The sequence below is a fragment of the Madurella fahalii genome (assembly GCF_045866475.1).
Source record: "Madurella fahalii IFM 68171 DNA, scaffold_2, whole genome shotgun sequence".
Lineage (NCBI taxonomy): Eukaryota > Fungi > Ascomycota > Sordariomycetes > Sordariales > Madurella > Madurella fahalii.
In genome coordinates, this window is record NW_027263972.1 from 2,787,928 (window position 1) to 2,801,131 (window position 13,204).

A 13,204-nucleotide genomic window follows, 5' to 3' on the forward strand; every position below is an offset into this window, starting at 1 on the left:
CGTTGCAACCGATAATGATTCTCAGCGTATGTCGCTGGCTGCCTGAGGTGGTAGTATGATGAGCGAGGGGCGGTCCCGCTGCAATTCGACATCACCTCAACTCTCCAACGCAACACCACAAGACCCATCCAACATGTCAACTGACCCCAACCAACCACCCAGACCCAGCCTCCCCACTCCAAGAACCCTCCTCACCTCCCTAATAAACGCCATCTCCAACATCCCCCTCACCGAATCCGACCCCGACCAGCCCAGAAAATCGCTGCTCCTGCGAGACAAAAGCCTCGCACATGCGAACCCCCTCCGCCAAGTCCCCCTTTCCCATCGCCACCTGATAATCACTCTGCATGTCCTCTTTCCGGAGATGATCCTCCCGGCTCTAGACCTGCTCGAGCGCGGACGGGTTGGGAGGGTTGTGCTGACTACTCCTCCCGCTGCCGCTACTGCTGCAGCAGGGGTTGGCGGCATTGCGGCCGCCAAAGCAGACAAAGGGAGAGATCGCGGCGAGAGCGAGGGCGGGGGCGGGAATAGCAGCACCAGCAGCACCAGCACCAGCACCAGCAGCTTTTACCTTGTGGCGTCCTCGGCCGCGGCGCAGCCGGAGTCCTCGTCGTCGGGCGGGAAGCGACGGAGGGACGCGGGGTTGGGTGACGAGGACCGTGGCGAAAAGGGGGCAAGGGGAATGGGCGCGAAGGGCGCTGGGAAGCGCTATCTTGTCCGGCTGGCCGCGTGGAACTGTTCCTGTGCGGCGTTTGCGTTTGCTGCGGTGCAGGGCGACGGAGGGATGAGCCAGGAGGAGGTGGAAAGGGAGGATGGTGGTGTGGGAGATGATGTCGGGGCGGACTGGTCTTTTGGCGGCATGAGTCTGGATGGGTTGAGGCAGGCTGGGGAGGGGGTGCCACTCTGTAAGCACCTCCTAGCATGTCTGCTGGCCGAGAGGTGGAGCGCAGCCTTGGGGCGGTATGTGGTTGAGTGGAGCGTCGGGAGGGAGGAGATGGCGGGCATTGTTGCTGATGTTTAGGGATGTACGGGACGGTTGTGTTGTTCGGGAAGCATCCTTCTGGCCACAGAGAGGCTTGGGAGTCAGTTATTTACGGATCCCACTAAGGGGTTCCTGCGGACTAGTATCGGGGAACAGGAACCAGGCACTCTTTGTTAAGAGCCAACAAGAAGATATGTTCCCAGCAGCAGCTCACTCAGTCCCAACCAAAGCCATCGTCATAAATTAACACGCCCGAGCCGATTTACCCTCGAGCAATCTATAAGACCCTCATACAGTCATTTCCATGTTTGGTGGTCCCCTGCTTTACTTCTTCTTTTCCTTGGACCCCTCCTTTTCTTTATCCCCGCCGCCCTCCTTGGACTCGCCGTTGATGGTGGGGCTACCTTCCTTCTTTTCACCCTCCTTGGCACCATTCTCGCCCTCCTTTTTGGCCGCGTCCTTCTCCTCTTGTTGCTGCCGGTTCTGGATCTTGTTCTCAATCAAATCGTGGAACGCAGTAATCGCCCGGATGAGGCTGCTCAGGTAGATAGCCATGAGCTGGTCGTTGGTCTTGATGCTCATGGCGTAGTTGAGATCGCTATCCGCCTTGCTGCCAGTCGCACCTGGCCCCGACTTGGGTGTGGAGAGGTTCGGTAAGAGGTTAAAAACATCTTGAAGATTGCCGAGGATTGCGTGGTTGACCGGAAGCTGGCCGTCGAGAACTTTCTGTAGGTACGCCTGGATGTCCCGGAGTCGGAGGTGGAGGCCTTGCAGAGATTGCAGCTGGTTGGTGACTCGGGTGGAGAGCGTGCCGACAGCTACATCACGGATGTCGCGTAGGAGGTGCTCGACACCAATCTCTTCAGCTTCTTCGGCCTCGATAATGGAGGGTGTGTGGAGGAAGGTCTTGGACGTGGTGGTCCCGTCCTAATCGGCACTAGTTAGTACAATGGTGAGGGGTAGGGCAGACGGCAAGGGGCGAACATGCATCCTTGATCTCCTCCACTGCAAAGTACGCATCCGTAGGCACGCCCGCCTCCTTGGGCTGGACATCGATAATGACTAGCAACGGGTTCGGTGTGTAGCGCTTGAAGAGCTCGTTGATCTCGAGATCAGAGGCTCGCAACTTGGGGCCCGAATGGTACCATCCTATTAACTTCTCGCGCGCATTGACCTTCTTGAACATGTCGTTCATCGACTCAACATAGTTGTGGTCGAGGAACCAGACGGATGGGTCCCTCTCATCCTCCTCGAACGGGACTGTGCAAATGTGTTAGGCCATGGGCCGAGAAACCAGAGGATCCGCATCGTGCTCACCTGCGAAGCTGTTCGATACGCGCACGTTCTTGCCATCGTTCTGCCCTAATAGTACACCCACCACCCGCTTGGTCTTGCTCTTGTAGGCCTCGGTACGGTTGTAGTGATCGACGACGGAGAGAAGGACCAGTGGCGCAACCGAGACGTTGCGCGTCACCAGCGAGAGTGTCTCTGCGGTTGTAGTTCGCATGGCGAGGGCTGGATTGCGCGAATGATGAGGGAGTCGATGTCGGCCTGAGCGTGCGGGGTGACTGTGGGCGGGAAAATGACGGCTTCAAGGAAACGGATTTCGAGGTGCTGAATTGCTTCTTGTCCGTCGTCACTCAGTTCGCTGCCTCGTCAGTTTGAAGGTCAGTACCCAATGGGGCTAGTTCGGCCCTGTTCAATGTTGGTGGGAGGCTTTGGAGCTCGGTACGTACCACACGGGCTGTCAGGCGCTTGGGCCAATTCACCTTCCCCATCTGGCAGGTTACATAATCAGCAGCCAGAGCGCGACCCCCATTACAGAGCTGCCTGTTTTGCGCACGTCACTGTGGCAGTGGCTTCTGGCGGGATCGACAGGCCATAAACGAAGGGCCCCTCCGTTTTCACAAGCGCCTGCCATCCTCCTTGCCACCACCGCATCATCCGCAACACAGCATCCGCTCGCTCCTCCCAAACCACCGCTTAAGAACACACACTTGCAAAAACCAGTCCAGTCGTCAGTAGCAAACGACCACCAACAGCAATCATGAAGCCCTTCGCATTCCTTCTCGCGACCCTGACGCTGCTGTCCGGCGCTACCGCCGTCGAGACCCAGAAGTCGGTTCTCATCAGCTATCCTCCCGAGACGCCCGACTCGATCTTGGACGAGGCCAAGAAGACCATCGTCGACGCCGGGGGGTCTATTACGCATGAATACAAGATATTCAAGTAGGCTATCGCTCATCACAATCGTACAGTTATCCGGCAAGTAGCAACGGCAGGCTGACAGAGACGTGTAGGGGCTTTGCGGCAACGGTTGGTGCGAAAATTCTCGAGACGGTCTCCGTGATGGGACAAGAGTACCAGGTACTTGTCGAGGAAGACCAGGGGGTTCACATCTAACAAGCGACACTCCCGGACGCGACCATAAGGGGGTTACGTGACGGCGACCTATGATACCTACCCTAAAGTACGGACACCTTTCGAGCGGCGTTGGATGAGGCGAATTTGCTTTCAGTGGGATGTTAGACGGTATGCTTTGGCGTTAAGAGTGGGAGGCAGCAACAGTTAGGGAGCTGTGCTGGTGGAAACAGTACAGTACACCAGGCATGGCGATTTCTTGTATCCAGTTCAATTCTAGGTCACCGAAGGCATCTCGTCATTCGACTTCCTGGCTTACATAAGTATCTAAGATATTTCAGTATTGGTCGCATCACAGACTGCCATGGCGAGATGGTGGTGTACCATTCAGAGGTCTCATTGCTTCATTGTGGGGTTTTGGTCTCGCTAGATAAGCTCCGTCAGCACGGAGCTGAAGACCGACGGACAAACCCCACACAGAAGAATCAAAACGGCGGACGTCTCTCCTCCTTGCTACAGCACATCGGTACAATTCCTCCTTGGGCCCAATTTGAATCTAACTGTTCCTTCTCTGCGTAAAGTCGCGTCTCGGGTTGGGAAAGCAGACTCAAGACTAGGAGCGCCTGCAACGTCACTGAGAACCTGAAGCAGAGGATGATCCCTTCTTCATCTCGTCTCCGGGGCATGACACCGAACCATGGCGCAATCAACGATGTCACCCCGCCAATTGTGAAACATGATGGCTCGGCCGTTATCAATATGGGGTTTCCTGGTCGGAATTCTGCGTCGTACTGTCAGAGTTCCAAGTCGATGGTTTTTCCGCCGGAGGAAGAACATGTGCAGGCGGTCTTGGTGCGCTACCTACTATAGGGAGCACAAGAGGCAGGAGCCTGATCTGCAACCAACATTGCCATCATCCGCAGAAACGTGGGAAGCGGCTTTGACTTATGCATGATGTCGCGTATTCTTTCAGGCCGCCGATGAGCCCCTGTATCCTCGGACCAATAGGCTCGGCTCGGGGAGCTAATCGGCAGGGCCAGAGCTCCCTGCAGGGATGCTGCCGGGTGCCGCGTGGGGACCTAAAATGTCCCGTTACGAACAGTGAAAACCATCCAGAACAATGCCTTTCCTGAGGACAGATGCGGCATGCACAATGATGAAACGCGGGAGTCCCGATTGAACCAAGATCTCCCAAGGCGATTCCTTAATGCCCCTCTTCGTTTCCGCACAATGCGCTGTGGCACTCTTCCAGTACAATACCGGCTGCCTTGACTGCGATCTCCTTGAGAATCCATTCTTCTCCTAGATTGGCGCTCCTCGACTCTACGACGGCGCCCATGGGATTTGTATTCCCAGGGACTCCTTGAAATCAGAACCGCCCGCTGGCCCTTTTCGACCATGACGCAGTATACTCCCCTTACCCAAACGGCCCTCTTGAAATGGGTCAACACGTTCGAGACGCGGCGCAAGGCTGTGTCGCTACAAGACCTACGGGACGGTATTGTCCTGGGCCAGATCCTCGAGCAGATGCTGGCGCCCGAGTTTCACTCGTCTAGTCTCATCCAGAACCCCACCTCGGAGGACGAGAACAAGCAAAACCTCGAGACCGTCTACCGCGGGTTGGCCAGGTTCCTGCGCACCGACAACCCCCTTCTCGCTCCTTCGCCTTCTGAATTCCGCGCCATCGCCGAGAACCCCGATGACAATGCCATCTGCGAGTTCCTCTCGGCCTTCCTTACGGCCGCTTGTCTGGGCTCTCTGTCAAGGACCTATGTCCCAAAGGTCATGGCACTCGACAAGCCCACACAAGGCGAGATCGCCAAGATCATCAACCACAAGAGCCAGCTGAAATCGGACAGGGAGGAAACAGCACAAGATAACCCCGAGGCGGAAGAGGTCGACCTGGACATCCATGCCATCAGAGATCCCGCCTTGATGGCCGAGGAGCTCGATCAGATGAAGGACAAGGTGGACATGCTCAAGAAGCAGAATGCAGACCTGCAGTCCCGTCTCGACAAGCTTCTCGACACTCGCGAGGCCATGCTGCAGGATCTGAAACTAGCCCAAGATGAGCTCACCCACATGAAGCGTGTCCGGGGCTCGGATGCGACAGCTGCTATCAGAGACCTGCGGAATGAGATTCGAGAGAAGATGGCCGAGATTGATAGGCTGGAAGACCTGCTGGAGAAGGAAACATTCCGGTCGTCGAGACTCGAAAAGGAAAACGAGTCGTTGCGGGCAAAAGCCGAGCGGTTGAAAGACCTCGAAGACAAGGTCACGGTACTCGAGCACGAGACGAAGCAGCAGCAGCAGACGATCAAAGGGCTGGAAAACTACAAGAAGAAAGCTCAAGACTTGACAGCCATCCAGCAGCGAAACAGGGTTCTGGACGAACAAATATTGCAGCTCGAACAAGACCTGAGAAACTATGACGAGGTGAAGGCGCAGAATCGAAAGCTACAGAAGGAAATTGAAGAGAAGGTCCGAGTTTTGACCAGCAACGAGCAAGAGATTATCTACACGCTGCAGTCCAAGAATGTCTTGCAAGACGCCAATGAGGAGCTGAAGCGGAGAGTCGAGTATCTCGAGTCGAGGCGCCAGCTCGATGAAAGCACCATCCGAGAGCTCCAGGACCAGCTCCAGTTGGGCGACATACCGCAGCAGGGGTCCGACAGTCCAGATGCCACTACCACCAAATTTACCCTCGAACAGGAGCTGGAGACTACGGGTGACCCGGCGGTGGCTCTACGTCTCGAGCTCCAGCGGCTCAAAGCCGAGAATAGCCTGCTGCGGAATAACATGACTGTGGCGTCCGAGAACGAGAGACTGCGCAATGAGCTCGACAGCGCCGGCCAGAAGGTGGACCATTTCCGATTCAAGTGCACCGAAGCCATGGAAAAGCATGCCGTCGCGCAGGAGCAGATCAATGCACTGATCAACAACGCCACAGGAGAAGGGTTAGTCTTTGGCATTGACGTTGCCCAGGCGGTGAATGGCCTCAATTCACTAACACCCGGCTACTTTTAGGGAGTCTGCCTTCATCAACATGCGCCGCAATCTGATCGAAGCAACAAAAGAACTTGAGAAGCTTCGGAAACGGGCCCAGGATCTCGAGCGGGAGGCCGCAGACCGCGAGCGGGAGCTGCTCCAAGTCAAGACTGACCGTATGTTGAGAAGCTACTCTTATGAGACTAGCCTCGGTCTCGAGGACCTCGCTGACCTTGGAACCACAGTGGACGCCATTGGGCAGGATCAGACGGCGGCTCTTGCGGCGCTCAAGTCGTCAGACGAGCTCATCTCGGAGTCGCTGCGGACCGAGCTCGAAGCGACGCGCAAGCAACTCACGCAAAAGGCGTTTGAGTCGGACCGCATGAAGGACCAGCTCATGGACGCCCTGGTCTCCAAAGACAAGATCCAGAAAAAGCTCGATGACGCTCTAGCTGCCGCGACGCCCGCCACCAACAGCCGGCAGGAGGAGGCGCCCAAAGGCAAGAAGGAGGACGCCGAGAAGATTGAGAAGCTCAAGACTGCGCTGAGGCAGAAGATGGAAGTAAGTAACGATCCTTCTCCGCGTCCTGATTCCCCTTCGATGGTTTCGTTTTTTTGCGTCGGGATTCGGATGCATGGCCGCGATTCCCACGGTTGCTGACCCTTCACTCGTGTCTGCAGCAATTGGAGAAATCCGAGCAGGAAAAACAGGATCTCCAACGGCGGCTCAAACTTGCAGAGAGCGGCGGCGCCTTCGCGGCTCAGAAGGTACGTTTTGATTTCCTGAATACACCAATCCCGTTCCTCCCTTGCCACCGCCGGTTTCGCAAACGGAGTAAAACTAACCCAATCTCGTCAGGCCGCAACTGATCAAATCATCCGCAACCTGCAGCGGGAAAACGCTATGATGACTACGGCATGGTACGACCTCACAAGCCGCCTTCAAAGCAACCATGTTGTGCTCCAGAGGCGGCATGATGCGCCCAGGAGCTGGCTGAACAAACAACGCCAGATGGTGAACGGTGAGCTCTACCAGATCTTGTGACAGCTTCAGTTAGCGGTTATTCTAACGCTCTCTCCCTACCTAGCTACGCCCCGAAGATAACGCCCGGCGGGATGGGAGAGTCGCATATGGAGCTGATGTTGGTTTCATCTTGACGTTACATGAATCATCGCACGGGCATATATATTCCATTCGGTTGCCCTTCGAAAGGGTTCTTCTCCGCCATATTCTCCCAAGCCCAGCCTTGTCTTTCCTTTTCTTGGGGGACGGATTCGCTGGCTGGCGGCCCTTCTGAACATTAATGAGAATATCAGGATACAGCAGCATAAACATTAATTGCATGAGCATAGCGCGGGTTCTTTCTAAGGGCTGCTAGATAAATTCCCGTACCTTACGTGGTTGGATTAACGGCGATGAAAAATAAAGTAGATCGTGTGTCGAAGCGAGAGATTAGGGATTGTCTATTCCCATTCTTGAAGGGCGGTTGTCGGCGGTGAAGATGCCTCTTTGCAGTAGTGCCATGTCTCTTAATTAACTTACTCTTAAACATGCTCTCTCCGTACATGTATTCTAAACTATTGATAAGAGACTTCCTCTTGGTGGACCAACTGCACCGACTTCAGGGTCAGATGGAAGAGAGTGAGGCATTTCTGTGCACACTAGCAAGAAAACGGGCACATAGTTTCCATTCTAAAGAGGGGACAATGGATATAGCGAGGCTGTACAGAATATGATCCGATAATTGCCATGATATTACCATTTCTCTGCCCGTGTCGTGAATGTGTATACGTATCTGGGAATAGTGAGTTCGAGCTACATACATGTCCGGGACGTCCCGACACTGGAGAGCTAAAACCTTCGTTTAGGACAAGGCGCAGTGGAACATAGGTGTAGCAGGATCGACGTTTTCTACATTGTAGTAATTACAGCGCTTCCATGACACTAGCCTAGTCATCCTCGCGGATCCCGACCCGGAATCGCCATGTTGGCCCTGGGTATAAGCCGAATTGTCCATAACTCCTCCCAATTACACCTTCTATGAGGACCGTCGGTAGGATGAATATTTGGCGACAGAGACAATATTGGCGGACATGGATTTGGAAAAGAGCACCCTTCCGTTTCCAAGGGCGGAGAGGCGGGGGCGGGGGAACGTCCGCCAGAGCTTTTGGCCACTTCTTCACCAAGGGCGGCAGAAAAATAGCAGCATGTCGATCTCCTACGGGTTGGACTTTGAGCTCTTCTTTTCAGCCTCGGTCCCGTTCTCCCTGTCATCCCAGTCCGGGCCCGCGTCGCCCATCTATGGCTTGGCCGCGAGCCGGCTCATGAGGTCGCCCTTGGCCTTGTCACCGTCAAAGATGGCCAGCAGGCTCTTCCAAACCTGTCCGGGCTGCTGGCTGGCGTCGATAGCCTTCCAGATGCCCGTGTTCTTATAGTAGCCAACGACCGGGGCGGTCTGCTTGTGGTAGGTAGCCAGACGCTTCTTGAGAGCCTCGGCGTTGTCATCGCTGCGCTGGATCAGCGGCTCGCCGGTGATGTCGTCCGTCATGGGCACCTTGGGAGGGTTGAAAGTGGTATGGTAGCTGCGGCCGCTGGCGGGGTGGACCAGGCGGCCTGTGATGCGGGCCACCAGCAGCTCGTCGTCGATCTTCAGCTCCACGGCGTGCTGCAGCGACTGGTTGCGCTCGCGAAGCATCTTGTCTAGGCCCTCCGCTTGCGGAACAGTGCGGGGGAAACCATCGAGGATGAAGCTGGTGGGGGACACACACATGTTAGCACACACACACTCTCTCTCTGCCTTCCTTCGGCTGCGGCATATCGGGGTCGGGAAACCTACCCCCCCTTGCATTCCTTGTTGTTGTCCAGCTCCTCCTTGATCATGCCAATCATAATATCATCGCTAACCAAACCACCTGCATCCATGATCTTCTTGGCCTCCCGACCGAGAGGAGTCTTCTTGGCGACTTGGGACCGCAGCATGTCGCCCGTTGCCTGTCGTCGAGAGAAGCCCGATGTTAGAGATCCGGAACCACCGCAGGCACTCGGAAGCTCATCAATTGACTTACCAAGTGGCAGCAGTGGAACTTCTCCTTGATCTTGGGGGCTTGAGTTCCCTTGCCTGCGGCGTGTGAGTGGTTTTGCCGCGATGCTTGCAGCGCAGAAGGGCAGCGTTCCAGCCATTCTCGGCGAACTCGGCCACTACGCACCTGCACCGGGAGGTCCGATCAAGACCATGCGGATCTCCTCCGCCGTCTTCTTTTTACCGCCGCCCGATTGCCTATCCTCCAGAGCTTTTACGCGGCTCTCGACGTTGTAGATGATGCCTTGCAGGCGCTTCACTTCGTCCTCGAGGTAGCCCATCTTGTCCGATTTCGGCTCTGGGGTTTGGGGGGAAAGTGTATACGAGGAGAGGCGGAGGAGGGAGAAGGGAGAAGAGCGGGGAACAATTGACAGCAAGTTCTGTTGGGAAAAGCAAGATGTGTCAAAAGATCAAAGGACGGCTCCCGAAATTTTGATGGGAATGTGTACTTGGCTGCGACGGGCAGGCGTGTTTTTTCGCCGAAATGCAGCACAAGCTGAGTGGCAGGCAAGGATGGTTGCGACAGCCGCCTGGGGCCGGGGCCGCCCACCCAGGGGCCCTGGCCGCCGAGAGGCCCCGAATTGAACGGCGAACCCATGTTTGAAAGACACTGTTTGTCCTTTGCTTCCTCTCGTCCCTACGTTGCAATGCCACTCCAACAATTTTCATTTCCTTTCGGCCATTATCTTAAACAATACGGGCTGTTCCTCGCGTCTCTCCTGTCTGGCCACAGATCTACACGCCGCATCGTTGCAGCTCCCATCCGCCGAGGTAGCTTCGGATGAGCTTCCACTTCTACTGCGAATCAGGGAGCTCTAGCGAGCCGACCGGCAAACCGGATGAATGGCCGTCAAGCGGGGGCGAACGGCAGGTCCGAGGAGCTCCACAGCACGTGGGACTTCTTGTCTCACCCGTGGTCGGCGTGGTTCAGAGCGTCTACAGCGCTGGTCCAAGATGCAGCAAAAATGCGGCGAACAAGTAAACACACCCCGACTGAGTCTCGTCATCCCGATGTTCCCAGTTCACGGATGGATTGTAACAAGGCTGCGTGTTTTCAGGGCCGGAGTTTCGCTGGTCCAAGCTCCCCGCAGCAAGCCACAGCAGCCCGCTGTCCAACCAAAGTCTGCTGCCAAGGTTCCCTTGGCCCATTAGTGCAAGGCGATCCGCACACTAATACCTGCCGCTTGACATCATTGGGCTCTTGAGTCCCCTTCATGCGATGCAGTTGTGAGCTCCCGAGAAGGCTTATTTTGTCTGCCGATTGTGTCCCCTACCCTGGAAACGCCATAGTAATGCTGTACCTTAGAGCCCTGTATTACCCCATGCCTGAACCGTGAACGCCGAATATGCCAGCCCAGTAGGCCATAGTGTAGAAGCCAACATGCAGCAACTTGTGAAGCACCCCCCTGACGCCTAAGCCTTTGCGCTCCCAGGGACACTCTCATTCTCATCATCCCAAAGTTCCTTGCTCTCCTGCTCAACAGCTCGCATCGCAATAGCCACCTCCTCCAACTTGGCAACCACATCCAGCACGCCCTGGTTTACCCTCTGGAAGTACCGATCATTGGCCTCCCTCCGCTTCCTCGCAAGCAAGATATCGACCTCGGTCTCCTCTTCGAGCTTATCTCCCACCTTCTCCTGCCCTCCGCTACTCCCAGGCCTAGCGCCCGTGCCCACCGTGCTCTTCGTGCTCCGTGTATGACCTCCATCCGTAGCCGTCCCACCACCATCGGGCCCCCTCCCAATCGTAGTCCCCACGCTCCTCCCGGCAGTGCCGACGCTCTTCCCAACCCCAGCGCCAACCCCAGCGCCCTCCGACGCAGCACCTGCCCCCTCCCCGGTAGCACCAGCAGCACCAGCACCACCACCAGCAGCAGCACCGCCCACCGTCTCAATCGCCTCGTCCGCCTCGCTCCTAGCCCACGCCTGCGCCAGCGCGATCTGCGCCGCGCGCAGCTCGTCCAGTTTGCGCTCGTGCTCGGGCCCAAAGATGCGCGCCGCATGGCGGCTGCCCGTCGTCGTCTGAGCACCCCCACCGCCACCGCCAACCCCGCCGGCAGACAGCTGGTCGACCTCCTCCAGCGTGGCCTGCATCTCGGCCCAGAGCGCGTCCGTCCTATCGGTCGCGCGCGTGGATGATTCGCGGCGCAGTTGTATGGGGGGTAAGGGGTGATGTGTGAGGTTGATGTTGAGGCCGCCTGCGGTGCCGGTAGTGTTGGTGGTGGTGGTAGTGTTGGCGGCGGTACCGCCTCGGAGGGGGTTGTTTAGGGCGGGTATGGAAGGTGGGGAGGTAAAAGGGGGTGGGCCGGACGCCCCTGAAAGACCCATTCCTGGGAGGGAGGCATGGGAGGCGGTGGGCGAGGGGTGGAAGAGGTTTGGTGGTGGCGGGGGGTCACGGGGTTTGGGTGGTTCCTTTGTGAGCTGGGACATGACTACATCCTCATTTGGCTCCTACTGGGACGCGGGCTTTGGTTATAATGGGTTGATGCTGTAGAAACCTTGAGGGAGGTTGTTACCGCAGTCGACTTGAACGTGGTTGTGAATGGAGCTGAAGGTAGATTAAGCATTAAACGAGTTATGTGATTTCCGGGTATGTTTTCTCTGCGTATTACCCTGAAGTGCGCACGAGCCAGCTTCCCCCTCGTTTTCGCCGCCTGGTGGGGTCTGTGCGCCTCAGGCGGGAAGTTTTGCCCAATCGAGAGGCTAGGGCTTTCTCACCCTACTGCGAAACTCGGCTGCCAGCAAAAAATCGGCAATCGCGAACGACCTTTCCGGATCACGAACTGCATCCAGAGTCCGCGGTCAGCATCAAGTCGGTATGAGTCTCCGCTTCGCTTCAATCACCGGATTCGTTCTGATTGACGACTTGAATTGAGATTCTTTTTTCCGCTAACATCGTCGTCTTGCAGCAAAAATGTCTGGTGGAAAGCCCCGTGGTCTCAACGCGGCCCGCAAGCTGCGCAACAACCGCCGCGAGCAGCGGTGGGCTGATCTGCACTACAAGAAGCGTGCGCTCGGCACTGCTTTCAAGTCCAGGTGCGTAACAACCAGCAAATAAATCGTTTCGAGTGTGAGTGCGAGTGCCACGACTAACGACGAGATAGCCCGTTCGGTGGTTCGTCTCACGCTAAGGGAATTGTCCTCGAGAAGGTCGGCGTCGAAGCCAAGCAGCCCAACTCCGTACGTCAATCGTCGCCCCGATGGGATTCACGTTTTCGACTTCGCGGCCGATAACAAGGGCTAACCGACAATGGTCTAGGCTATTCGGAAGTGCGTGAGGGTCCAGCTCATCAAGAACGGCAAGAAGGTCACTGCTTTCGGTACGGAAATCCCGATGACCCCCCTGCTGCGAGAGAAGCAAGATGCTGTTACAATGCAGCCTGGGTGTTCAAATGCCAGGCGCTGACGGTTTTGTTACCCAGTCCCCAACGATGGTTGCCTGAACTTCGTCGATGAGAACGACGAGGTCCTCCTGGCCGGTTTCGGCCGCAAGGGCAAGGCGAAGGGCGATATTCCCGGTGTGCGCTTCAAGGGTTGGTCATCCCCCAATCTCGTGGCAATTATTCGCCTACTAACCCCCCTTGCAGTTGTCAAGGTCTCCGGCGTCGGTCTGCTCGCGCTCTGGAAGGAGAAGAAGGAGAAGCCCAGATCATAAATGCCAGGCGGCACGGGAAATGGCACGGTTCGGCATCGGGAGTCTGCGTGGCTTTTTTACATTGGCATTCCATATCCAGGTTGGGGAATCTGGGCTCTCACGATAGACATGGTCTGAAAATACGAGACCATTAAGCTG

General features: G+C 56.4%; 7 protein-coding genes across 7 annotated transcripts; 4 read left to right on the plus strand and 3 right to left on the minus strand.

The window, feature by feature from the left end:
* Nucleotides 1-133: 133 nt before the first annotated feature.
* On the plus strand, nucleotides 134-1,021 carry MFIFM68171_03575 (uncharacterized protein; the record flags this gene model as incomplete). The annotated part of the gene is made up of 1 exon (XM_071058996.1): nucleotides 134-1,021. The coding sequence occupies one exon, from the start codon at nucleotides 134-136 to the stop codon at nucleotides 1,019-1,021; it is 888 nt and encodes a 295-aa protein (XP_070915097.1).
* Nucleotides 1,022-1,306: 285 nt separating this feature from the next.
* Nucleotides 1,307-2,489, minus strand: RPN8 (proteasome regulatory particle subunit; the record flags this gene model as incomplete). The annotated part of the gene is made up of 3 exons (XM_071058997.1): nucleotides 1,307-1,909; nucleotides 1,971-2,242; nucleotides 2,300-2,489. The coding sequence occupies 3 exons, from the start codon at nucleotides 2,487-2,489 to the stop codon at nucleotides 1,307-1,309; spliced, it is 1,065 nt and encodes a 354-aa protein (XP_070915098.1).
* A 540-nt stretch (nucleotides 2,490-3,029) lies between these two features.
* Nucleotides 3,030-3,385, plus strand: MFIFM68171_03577 (Inhibitor I9 domain-containing protein; the record flags this gene model as incomplete). The annotated part of the gene is made up of 2 exons (XM_071058998.1): nucleotides 3,030-3,211; nucleotides 3,283-3,385. 2 exons carry the CDS (start codon nucleotides 3,030-3,032, stop codon nucleotides 3,383-3,385), a joined length of 285 nt encoding a protein of 94 aa, XP_070915099.1.
* Nucleotides 3,386-4,741: 1,356 nt separating this feature from the next.
* On the plus strand, nucleotides 4,742-7,436 carry MFIFM68171_03578 (HOOK N-terminal domain-containing protein; the record flags this gene model as incomplete). The annotated part of the gene is made up of 6 exons (XM_071058999.1): nucleotides 4,742-6,300; nucleotides 6,371-6,507; nucleotides 6,577-6,893; nucleotides 7,013-7,099; nucleotides 7,191-7,353; nucleotides 7,420-7,436. The coding sequence occupies 6 exons, from the start codon at nucleotides 4,742-4,744 to the stop codon at nucleotides 7,434-7,436; spliced, it is 2,280 nt and encodes a 759-aa protein (XP_070915100.1).
* Nucleotides 7,437-8,631: 1,195 nt separating this feature from the next.
* Nucleotides 8,632-9,692, minus strand: ADK1 (Adenylate kinase; the record flags this gene model as incomplete). The annotated part of the gene is made up of 4 exons (XM_071059000.1): nucleotides 8,632-9,082; nucleotides 9,169-9,323; nucleotides 9,398-9,450; nucleotides 9,539-9,692. The coding sequence occupies 4 exons, from the start codon at nucleotides 9,690-9,692 to the stop codon at nucleotides 8,632-8,634; spliced, it is 813 nt and encodes a 270-aa protein (XP_070915101.1).
* Nucleotides 9,693-10,824: 1,132 nt separating this feature from the next.
* Nucleotides 10,825-11,841, minus strand: MFIFM68171_03580 (uncharacterized protein; the record flags this gene model as incomplete). Its single annotated transcript, XM_071059001.1, has 2 exons — nucleotides 10,825-11,609; nucleotides 11,658-11,841. 2 exons carry the CDS (start codon nucleotides 11,839-11,841, stop codon nucleotides 10,825-10,827), a joined length of 969 nt encoding a protein of 322 aa, XP_070915102.1.
* Nucleotides 11,842-12,325: 484 nt separating this feature from the next.
* On the plus strand, nucleotides 12,326-13,066 carry rps23 (40S ribosomal protein uS12; the record flags this gene model as incomplete). Its single annotated transcript, XM_071059002.1, has 5 exons — nucleotides 12,326-12,447; nucleotides 12,516-12,591; nucleotides 12,671-12,731; nucleotides 12,834-12,944; nucleotides 12,999-13,066. 5 exons carry the CDS (start codon nucleotides 12,326-12,328, stop codon nucleotides 13,064-13,066), a joined length of 438 nt encoding a protein of 145 aa, XP_070915103.1.
* Between the last annotated feature and the right edge of the window lie 138 nt (nucleotides 13,067-13,204).